General features: G+C 38.2%; 1 protein-coding gene across 2 annotated transcripts; it reads left to right on the forward strand.

Annotated features, from left to right (window-relative positions):
• The first annotated feature begins 128 nt into the window (after positions 1–128).
• Positions 129–9064, forward strand: zgc:56231 (uncharacterized protein LOC406257 homolog). Of its 2 annotated transcripts, XM_067400268.1 has the most exons (19): positions 129–746; positions 880–995; positions 1081–1176; positions 1245–1364; positions 1443–1581; positions 1664–1848; positions 3492–3582; positions 3658–3837; positions 3905–4016; positions 5221–5283; positions 5361–5507; positions 5584–5749; positions 5933–6109; positions 6178–6317; positions 6389–6554; positions 6802–6913; positions 8478–8548; positions 8626–8745; positions 8821–9064. In XM_067400268.1, the coding sequence occupies exons 2-19, from the start codon at positions 885–887 to the stop codon at positions 9037–9039; spliced, it is 2415 nt and encodes an 804-aa protein (XP_067256369.1). In that variant the 5' UTR covers positions 129–746; positions 880–884; the 3' UTR covers positions 9040–9064. The 2 variants fall into 2 exon arrangements, with proteins under 2 accessions (XP_067256369.1, XP_067256368.1); XM_067400267.1 differs by having other exon boundaries at positions 129–995.
• The last annotated feature ends 2207 nt before the right edge of the window (positions 9065–11271 follow it).

An 11271-nucleotide genomic window follows, 5' to 3' on the forward strand; every position in this document is an offset into this window, starting at 1 on the left:
TCCCCCCTCCATCACCCAAAATGTAGTTTGTCATTACTTCTCAAGCTGTTAGAAAGCTGTATGCATTTTTTCTTTCCATTTGGGACACAAAAATATAAAGGGGAAAGTAATTGTTCCAATGTTGATTGTAACCCCAATATTCTATTTTTTTTTTTTTTTGGTATTTTTATTTTTTAAAATGCCCTCCTGTAGTTCCAAACTTATGAATCAATGAAACGCATTCTCTGAAAAATTAGTGATAATTAAACCAAGGACATAATTTAGACCTTTTCAAGCACCATAACTGAAGCTAAATGTTTGTTTTCCCCATTGTGAAATTATATATGTAGTCTTTAAGATTTAATTTAACTACATTAATGATTAATGTTCTACAGTGTTTATTAATCTTCGATGTTAATTTTGATGTTTAATGAATTAAGATCAAAAGTACGTTAATGTCGTGCATAACTAAATATGAACATTTTATTAACTAACATTCATATACATCATAAACATCATACTAATAGGCTTTTTGCATAAATGTGAAATATTAATGAAATTTACCACGCGCCACACTGAAAATTTAGGCAACCCTACAATCTTATTTGTGTTTTATACACATTTAAAGCTAAATATATTTACAACTTTTAGTCATAAAAGCAAAATGTCCCACAATCCACCTGTGATTTTCTGATTGCTGCAAAGAACAGGTGTGCTGAATCCCTATGGGAACTGATTGGTGAGCAGGTGTGGCAAATGCATTCTGGGTAAGATCCTACCTGCTTCATTAAAGCTAGTTTTGATGTTTGAAACGGTTTCAATTGCTGAAGTTCGTTCCTCTAAACCACTGACACACACATCAAGCTGAAGTTTGTTTGTATCACCTTATAATCATGGCAGCGGTTATGGACATGACGAATGAGGACACCGTGTTGGTGGCAATGGAGTCGACTGCTTGTGAACCTCATCATGCCATTCTACCAGAACTTTCTGGAGTTTCCTCCATTACATCACAGGTCATAAGATTGCAACTCCATTCATAACATATAATACCCCGTTTATGCACATAATATAGCACTTTATGGCGTTTGATGTGTGCAGAGTGAGAGCACTGAAGTCCCTGAACAGCAGCAGCTTCGAGTGTACTTGAAAGTGCGGCCTTTCAGTGAAGAAGAGCTCAAAAGCAATGAAGACCAGGTACTGTAGAGCTCAACCTAATGCTGATGTTTACCTTTGGAAATATAGGATTTTAACTTTCCTTTCAGGGTTGCGTTGTGTTGGAAGACTCTGAGACCATCGCCCTTCATGCTCCTAAAGGATCTGCCACCATGAAAAGCAGCGAGAAAGGAATTGGTCAACAGGTCTATAAGTTTAGCTTCACTCAGGTAAATCGCTGATTGGGACGAATCTTAATGCACTGCTTCTGTGGATGTTAATGGCATTTTCTTTGTAAACCAATGCAGATCTTTGGGCCAAAGTGCACCCAGACAGAGTTCTTTGAAGGCACAATCAGTTCACAGGTGCACGACTTCCTTCAAGGCAAAAACGCATTGGTGTTCAGTTATGGAGTGACCAATGCTGGGAAAACGTACACCATACAAGGTGAACTTAAACCTAATAATCAATCATTCTTTGCATCTGCTGGGACTTTGAAGTCATTGCATGTGAAATCATCTGTTTCAAGGTTCCCAGAAAGACCCTGGGATTTTGCCACGCGCTTTAGACGTAGTGTTCAAGCACATCGCTGGCCGCCAGTATGAGCACATGGACCTGAAGCCGTACTTGAGCTCTGATGTGCAGAAACTGGACTCTGAGCAAGTCAAAGTAGAGAAGAATGCCAAGGCAGCACTCTTCAGTTTGCTCAAGGAGGTATGAGCTTCAAAACCGGTCTTCAGCATAGTTAGTAAGAGTACCTAACCTTGTGCAATTTGGGGAAGTTTCTGCCACGTTAAATGCACAACTAAACGCGTTTCCACACATGCTAACAGTAGGTGAAAAGTCCCCGGATGACCTGCTACTACCGGCGAGATTCTGAAGTGCGCATTTGATCGACACTTTACTATCGGGTGTGAGTAGGACATGGGTAGAGGGGTTACACTTACTAAAAACAAGAATGAGAAATGCTTTATTTCACAACCTATACCTTCAGTTATATACTAGTATATGAACCATGTAACTTAAATGACATTAATGGTCAATATAATGCATTTTAAACAGTATAAATCATAACGTGGTTTTGCAGGAGTTATAATCTGGTGCTAAAAATACTATCCATTAAAAGTCTGTTGAACCAATGGGATCACTTGGGGTCCTAAAGGAGGGGACTCTATTTCTCACCACAGCGGCACAACTGATTCTGGTATGTCACATGATGTGACAGTAACAACATGGCGGATATAGTGCGTCAATTTCATGCATACTATATAGAGCGTATTTATTTTTTCTCCAGCCGATTAGTAAATTTAATTTAAATGTAATGCCTACTCAGACAGTACACATGTATTTACTAGATGCAGCATCAACATGTAGAGTATAAATGTGCAAAAAATCTTTCGAAGACATCACTGAACACTTAACCATAGCAAAAGTTGTTTTTCACCTCCAGTTTTTAGTTTATTTCAAACGGACGACATATACTATTTTAATCTAGTATTTGTTCATCTGTTTTTGAACTATGCTGTTCATTGTCAAACTACAAAATAGTTGAATTATTAAAAAAAATTTTATATGAAGTTAATTGTATTTTAACATTATTAGATCAGAACATTTTAGTTGTCATGGTCTTGTTACAAGCCTCACCTATAGGGCATGTTGTCACACATTGCATTACCATTCTTTTGTGGTAAATAAAGTGTTCACTGTAAGAATGACACAAGAACACATAATATTCCTAGATGTGTGACACAAATGTGGGATCAATGAAACCTTGGCAGTTGGTTTGTAAATGTTAGGCTTGTTTTGACTGCTGCATTTACACTGTTCTGACCAGCAGGGGTCACCATTGCGATGTTTCATGTTGCGTTCAATTGATTCAGTTTTGAAACTCTCCATCTCACCCATCACTACGACATACACAAATGGTTTTATATAGCACTAAAAGTGGTTCTTTGGCTCGTAATCATAGGGGAACCACTTTAAGTGCTGTGTCTTGGTGCTTCAGGGGTTCTTCAGCAGTTCTTCACTGGTTCTTTGGGATGACTGATGTGCTATATAGCACCACTGCCGTAAGCATCTTTACAATCCAGAGAACTACTGTTGGTGCTGTTTAGCGCCATTTTTGTTGAAGGAATAAAATGTGATATGGCACCTCTTATAGGTTCTACATAGCACCATTTGACAAAGGTACTGTAGAGCTCCTTTAAAGATATGGTGCTACATCGCACCAAGTGGTTCACCTATGATTACGAGCCAAGAACCACTTAGAGTGCTATATAGCACTTTTGTTTTAAGAACCTGTGTAGTCTTGAAGTCAATGTGTTAGAGCTTACCTACTGTTTGGCTTCTCTTCTCAGGAGCCTGAACCCACAAGATCCAGTAGAAGCAGAAGCTCGACATCCTCAGTCAGCAGTTTGTCGTTTTCCAATGTTTCATATGACCATACAGGTATAAGCGATTGATAAAGTGTGCACAAGGTCACGTGTAAGGACCTGGTTTAAGCTTTCCGCCCGTGTCTTCCAGTTGACAGCACAGATGGCACGGCTGATGAAGGACATTGCCTTTACTCCGTTTGGGTGGCGTTTTATGAAATCTACAATGAGCACGTGTACGACCTGCTTCAACCAGCCCACACCAGCAAAACCAAACGCCGTCCTGCGCTGAGGGTTTGCGAGGACAGCACTGGCAACTCGTACATCAGAGGTATGGTCCCTTCACTGAAGGAGGGGTTTGTGTTTATGTGTTAAGTGTGGTTGGTGTCTCCTTGTAGATCTGAGATGGGTGAATGTGCAGAATGCAGACGAGGCCAGTAAGGTTCTACGTGTGGGTAATAAGAACCGCAGCGCCGCCGCGACCAAGATGAACCAGTCGTCCAGCAGAAGGTCATCTATCCCCTGTACACTTGAGTTTGATTTCATTGGGTTTGTCCATTTTCAACCCAACTTGGGTTTTTAATCCATTTTTTAGAGGGTTTCATTCACTTTGAGCATAGACCTGAATTAAATTACCAACTTAAACTGTTGTAAATCTTGAATGCTCTCGAGCACAGACTGAAGTTTGGGTCTCTTTTTAAAGATGACACTTGGTGGATTATACACTGAAAAATGCTGGGTTAAAAACAACCCAAGTTGGGTTGAAAATGGACAAACCCAGTGGTTGGGTTAAATGTTTGACCACCCTACTGGGTAGTTTTATTTAACTCAACTATTTAAAAACTACCGTATTGCTTGCTTAAAATTTACCCAAAATATGATGGACATTAACATTTTGTTTAATAAACATTTATTAATGTTTAATGAATAATATTTATTTAACTGCTTCTTAATGTATACCTTTTATTATTGTCTCTAGTAATTGTCTGATTTTTAACTTCCAACCTATTTTGGGTTCATTTTTTAGCCAGATGGTAATTTTTAAACATTTGTTAAATAAAATTACCCAACAGGTTAGGCGAACATTTAACCCAACTGCTGAGTTTGTCCACTTGCAACCCAACTTGGGTTGTTTTTAACCAAGTGTGTGTGTGTGTGTGTATATATATATATATATATATATATATATATATATATATTTTTTTTTTTTTTGTAACTGAACTGAAATGTTTAAAGTGAACTTGAAAAAGTTATAAAACTTTTTATGGAAAATGCACACATACCATTTTCAGTTTTTATATGAAATGCGTATTTTCCTAAAGTTTTACTCTAAAACCTGTTTAAAATCAAAGTCATAAATCTAAACTGTTCAAAATGAGGTTGATATCTCAAAAAATTAGCTTTTGGTAAGATTTTGTTTGGGTGCAGTACCAAATGCTTCCACTAGATGAAATTCGTCTCATTCATTTCTAATGTGCGCATGCGAACGTGACCATTTTTTTCAGGACTATATAATTTATAATATAATATAATATAATATAATATAATATAACTATATAATATTTTTGGGGGGTCAAAAACTACCCAACAGCTCCAGAGGGTTAAAATCTATGAGTTTGATTCCCTGATAGATGGCTTTCCGTGCATTACTCAGTTTAGTACAGAATATCCATTGCCTTGTAAACTTAAAGCTAAAAGTTTGCTCTGTTTGCAGTCACAGTATCTTCACCATCAAACTGATCCGCATCGAAGGAGCAGATGTTCAGGGACTGTCGGAGTAAGTGTACAACATGTGCTTTTTCAAGCAAATCTGTTGTTTTGACAGTCTAACATCTTTCTTTTCTCGCATTAAAGTCTTTCGCTTTGTGACTTGGCCGGCTCTGAAAGATGCAACAAAACCAAAACGTTTGGGGAGCGTCTGAAAGAAGCTGGTAACATCAACAATTCACTGCTGATTCTAGGCAAGTGTATTGCAGCGCTGCGGAATAACCAAAGCTACAGGTACAGGCACATGCCAGACGATTGAGAACGGCAGGTTTACACATGCAGTTTCTGTAACAGTGTTTGCTCCTGTAAGGGTGAAGATGAGTTACGTCCCGTTTCGAGAGAGCAAACTGACACGGCTCTTTCAAGGGATGTTTTGTGGCCGTGGCAGGGCTTGCATGATTGTGAACATCAATCAATGTGCCTCAACTTATGACGAGACCCTGCATGTGATGAAGTTCTCTGCGGTTGCTAAGCAGGTTCGTGGTTTATCAGTAACGTCATAACGTTTGGTGTAGGGGTGATATAATGCCATGCAGACCGTAAGGTTGTAGGCCAGCTTCATGAAGGTTACAAATAGTCATGGCTGCATAAGCAAAGCAATTGACCAAAGTTTCGAAGAGCCCCACTTCTCCCATCACTGACGTCAAGTGTGCCGTTAGGTGTTACAGGTCATACCTCAAAGATCCATCGAGTCTCTGGCACCACGTCTGGTTGGTCTGGATGGGAAGCCGTTGCTGAAAAATGGAGTTATCGATGACCAGGCTGTGGATGAGTACCTATCGGAGGAAGAGCTGCTGGACGGAGATGAGGCAGATATGTCAATATTACCCCAAGAGGTGACGCTGCTTTGGTTGAACACTTGCATTAGTTGTGACACTGCATCATTTCGCCATTTCTCTTGCAGGAGCTGGTGAACCTGGTGGAGAGCTTGCGCGTAAAGCTGTTGGCCGAGCGTAGAAAAAATCTGCTTCAGGAGATTCAGATACGAAAGGAGATGGGAGACGCGATGTTGCAACAAATCATGGAGGCGGAGGAGCTTCACAGGTGTGTTCTTCTTGAAGTCACAGTAACAGACTTGTGGAAGGCTCTTTCACTTTAATCGTGTTTGTGTTAAGTCGTCAGCTGGTGGACCTAAAGGAGAACTATGAAGAGAAGATGGACAGCACGTTTGAGATGTATAAAGAGGCGTTGAAAGATCATGCGTACCAGTGCGCTCTGGAGAGACTGGAAGAGGATTACATCCCTATAGATGAATTCAATGAAGAGCAGGAGAGAGTCAAGGCACATGTTTAAATCTAATTAACCCCAGTGTTTGTTGTGAATGTTTGAGCAGAGATGTGCTGCTTTTTGTTTGCCATATCTAGGGATGAAAGTGTAATTAGGCCAGTAATAATCTACAGACATCCTAGAAACTGCTTGGCAACATTAACAACCATTACGGCTTTCGACAGTGTAACAACCTAGTTGTTTGACAAATCACAGGTCTTGTAGGTTTAGCATGTTGATTTTATTTTATTTTTATTTGTAGGAGCTGGAGAAACTTGTATTCGAGTTGGAACAGAAATGCAGGTGTTCTGCTCCTCAACCCATCATGCAGGACAACTCCATGCAGACAAGCCCACTGTCTGCCACGGAGTCAGGTATCGTGTGTGTGACTGATATGAAGTTTGGATGTTTTCTGTGTTTTTGGCTGCAGAGATTAAAGGATTAGTCCCCTTTAAAATTAAAATTTTCCTGATAATTTACTCACCCCCATGTCATCCAAGATGTTCATGTCTGTCTTCAGTCGAAAAGAAATTAAGGTTTTAGATGAAAACATTCCAGGATTTTTCTCCATATAGTGGAATTCAATGGTCTCCAGATGGTTGAAGGTCAAAATTAGTTTCATTGCAGCTTTAAACGATCCCAGACGAGGAATAATATCTGGAGAAATGATCAGCCATTTTCTAAAAAAAATTAAACTTTTATACATTTTAACCATAAATGCTCATCTTGAACTAGCTCTCTTCTCTCGTTGAATTCCAGCAGTGTAGACACTAAGTGTATTACTGCCCTCCTCAGGTCAAAGTTTGAACTAAATTGTCATACACAGTATGTTAGTGCAAGTATATAACAGTTAGTTCAAACTTTGACCTGAGGGCAGTAATACACTTAGCAGTGTCTACACTGCTGGAATTTTAATAAAGTGCGCTAGTTCAAGATGAGCATTTATGGTTAAAACATTTTTTTTTTTTTTTTTTTTTTTTTTTTTTTAGAAAATGACTGGTTTCTCTAGACAAGAGACTTATTTCTCGTCTGGTATGGTTTAAAGCTCTTTGAAGCTGCACTGAAACTAATTTTGACCTTCAACCATTTGAAGGCCACTGAAGTCCACTATGAGAATAATCCTGGAATGTTTTCATCAAAAATTAAGGTTTTCGACTGAAGAGAGACATGAACATCTTGGATGACATGGGGATGAGTAAATTACCTAACTTTTTTTGAAAGTGAACTAATCCTTTAAGTCATCTCTGCTGTAGTGGACTCTCCTATATGCATGTTTCATGCAGATTACATAATCTCAGAATATTTGTCTTCTACTTGAAATGGTTGTCAATATCTTGACGCATCAATCTTTCTATAGATTTCTCATGTCTGTGAGGCAAGTGTACGCTGAGTTTATTTTTGTGACTCGTTCCAGTTCAGAGATTGCAGAAAGCGCATCTTGTGTTATTTTATTTTACAAAGGCACGTTTTCTTGTTGTTGCGACTTTACACAAGTACAAGTTTTGAATGATGTATTACTCTTATCTGTATGAACAAATGACAGCAAGTTTTTGCTGTTATCAGGTAAAAATGCAAGTGATCGCGCCGTCGCCTCCATGTTGTGCAGTAAGCGCACTATACTTCAGCTTCCACACTTCCCACAAACACTTGGATGTGCCCAGTAATGGAGCACATTTATCTAAAAGGCTACTAGTTTCAAATAAGACACATTTGGGGTTGATGGATGATAGGTGAAAGTTTGTTTAAAGGGACCTGCCGTTAACGATCCGTCCCTCAGACTTTTTTTTTTTTTTTTTTTTTTTTCCTGCAACAAATACAATTTTTGGTCGACTAAGCTTCTACTAGTCGACTAACTATTTGAATATTGGGGGCAGCCCTAATAAATTGACTATGTCTGTGGATCTTGTGTGTGATCTCATCAATCATTTGACTCTGCAGAATCAGAAAGGTTTAAAATGCTGTACAAGGAAAAGTGTGCGGTGGAGAAACTGTGTGTTGAGAAGCAAGAGGTAAACGCACAACTAAAGGTTTCTGTAGCAGTTTCGTTATTTGTTCTCTACCTCTGAGTTTTTGCTCCGCATTTCAGCTGATTGTGTCTCTGGAGCGGCGGATCAGCGAGTTGAACGAGACTCTTCAGGAAGCCGGGGAGAGCTATATGGAAAAACTTGAGGAGGTCCAAAATCTACAAAACAGACTCTCGAATCAGGTTAGAGCGTGTACCGATTAAAAACCTAATGTATGGCAATGCACTTGTTTTGAAAGCTTTTTTTGTTGTTGACAGGAGCAAAAAACTGAGTGTTTACAAAGTGATGTCGTTGCTAAAGAGGAGGAGATCAACCGCTTGCGGGAGGAGAATGCGAAGCTGGCGAGCGAGTCTGTCGGTCAGTCTCGACCGCGGTGTGGTCTGCTGGTCAACATCAAAGAATCATCTACAGGAAGTCTGTGCCGCACTATTAAAAAGTCCGTAAGAGCATCAACTCTAAGGAAAAAGCCGAGCTGATTGCATGCTTGAAAGAACTGCTGTATCGCTGTTTAAATTGTTTTTGTTTTATTTTGTAATAAAAACCTATTTTTAAACTCTCTGGACTCTTTCGACTTGTATTAATGATTTTGTAATTGTGATAATCAGGGCCCATTTGTTCAAAAGAAATCTGACTTGGGATTGGAGCATATCTTGAAAATGTGATGTACAAAATTAAATTTGATCACAAAATCCAGTTATGTTAAAACATTTAAGATTGAAATACCTTTGAACAAATCGGTACATAAAAGAGACAATCTTTCAAACAAAAATATGGTTCAATGGTAAACTGATATGTAAAACTTTAATCTATTGAACGATAATCCCAAAAATATTGTAGATAAGCTGCCAAATGTCCAAATATGGCGCTGACATCTTGGAAAACGAGTCTGCGCAGTAGTGAGCATGAACTGAAGGCGCGGTATCAAGGCCCCGCCCACACTCCCGCAGAATCGGTTAGTACTTGAACAATGTTATCCACATTATTTCCTCTGCAACAGCATTTAAAAGTTAGACCAAACTATAAGTTTACAATGCATCATTATGCAAACACATGAGTCTCCGCATGAAGGACTGACAGACCAACGTGCTGCTGCATTTCTCTCTGATACGGTAGGAAATTAAATTGAATGTGGAGGATTTTAACTGTGGCAAGATGATGTGAGAGGACACACGTATATAAGCGACACAGCTGTCAGTTACAGACGCAGTTATGAAGTAGTTTGTCCCAAAGCTTCTGCTGCACAGTTATGTACCTTTTCTTCGCAGTACTTCAGGACATATATGGCGAGATGAACGCAGCATTTGAATCAATTGATTCGCAAAATTATTGTTTTGAAGCGCTGGAAACGCCACACGCTGGTGACCCCTGCTGGTCAGAACAGTGTAAATGCATCCAAAACATGCACAAAAACACCTTTTACAAATGTTTCACTGAAGGTGTTATCCATTAAGTGTAATTAACAAATCATCTCTAATAGCACTAAATATAAGTGTCTCTATAATGTGTTATTTTATTAAATTGTCGGCCTTGTTTTGTTACTTTTATGGAGAGTTTGGTTGATCAGACCAGTAAGAGACTTTTAACTACAACCCTTATTTTTTATCAAACAAATGTGCTATTAAATGTCTACAAATGTATAAAATTAGGTAAAAGATTAGGTAAAAATCATATATAAACACTGGTTCATGGGTTCACAGAGATCATCGCCCCCTAGCGGCGAACCATTGACATTTCAAACAGTTATGACGTAATTTAAAGACTTGTTTACTTAAATCACGTGACTTTGGCGTTTTGAAACGCGGTCCGAATCACTTGTTCGAAATTACTCTGCTCATGAAACGGTTCCAGACATCCAGCATGGGTGGAAAAGTGGATAATTATGTTAAGAAATTGACTTAAATGTGTCTCACCCAGTCTATGGTCTCACCCCACAAATCAAACCACGGGAATAGTATGGATCATTTTAATGGTGCATATAATTATATATATATATATATATATATATATATATATATATATATATATATATATATATATATATATAAAACCACTAAGTGAGCGTTAACGTTTTTTTATTAACAAGAATCAATGCATTTTCATTACCTTTGCTTTTCCTGCTGTGTTCCTTACCTTTACTTTTCCTCAAGTCAAGCTCAACAAGGACATTTTAAGTAGTCATGCAGTCTAAGCTCACATAAAAATTATGACTATTCCATGTAACCTTTTCATTAATTAAAATGCTTGGCAAATTGTTTAAAATAAATAACAATTATGCCCATTTAATTTGGTTAGTGTTATCAAGTATAGGTGAGTGTAAATTAAAGTGATGTGAAATATTTTGAACAAAACAAAAATCACAGGTATGTAGAAAAATATAAGGACACAATAAATAATTCGACATCTTTAATGTCAAGAATTTTATGAAAACTTCTGCTGCCACTAAGTTGATTTACAGTCTATGGCAGAGAGAGACAATCTCCAGTTCATGAAAAAGAGTACATAATAAACATGTTTTACTGAACAAATTATTACATTTTGTTTTAAAAAATAATAATACACATCAGCTGCCATTGATTGAGGAGTTGCATTTTGACAAAACAGTACAATTTTTTTTTTTCTACATTGTGTTGTGTACAGTACAACACACTCTCTGTCTTACTGTATTGAGCTTCTTCACACTCATATTTCCTAAAGAGACTTTTAAAAAT

Source organism: Chanodichthys erythropterus, chromosome 11 (assembly GCF_024489055.1).
Source record: "Chanodichthys erythropterus isolate Z2021 chromosome 11, ASM2448905v1, whole genome shotgun sequence".
Taxonomy (NCBI): Eukaryota; Metazoa; Chordata; class Actinopteri; order Cypriniformes; family Xenocyprididae; genus Chanodichthys; species Chanodichthys erythropterus.

Bases quoted from the DNA above. Each gene is read 5' to 3' on its own strand.
- zgc:56231 (XM_067400267.1), top strand. From the start codon at position 873: ATGGCAGCGGTTATGGACATGACGAATGAGGACACCGTGTTGGTGGCA. The intron at 3,583-3,657 runs GTATAAGCGATT...CGTGTCTTCCAG, and splicing joins TGTTTCATATGACCATACAG to TTGACAGCACAGATGGCACG. The intron at 5,750-5,932 runs GTTCGTGGTTTA...GTGTGCCGTTAG, and splicing joins TCTCTGCGGTTGCTAAGCAG to GTGTTACAGGTCATACCTCA.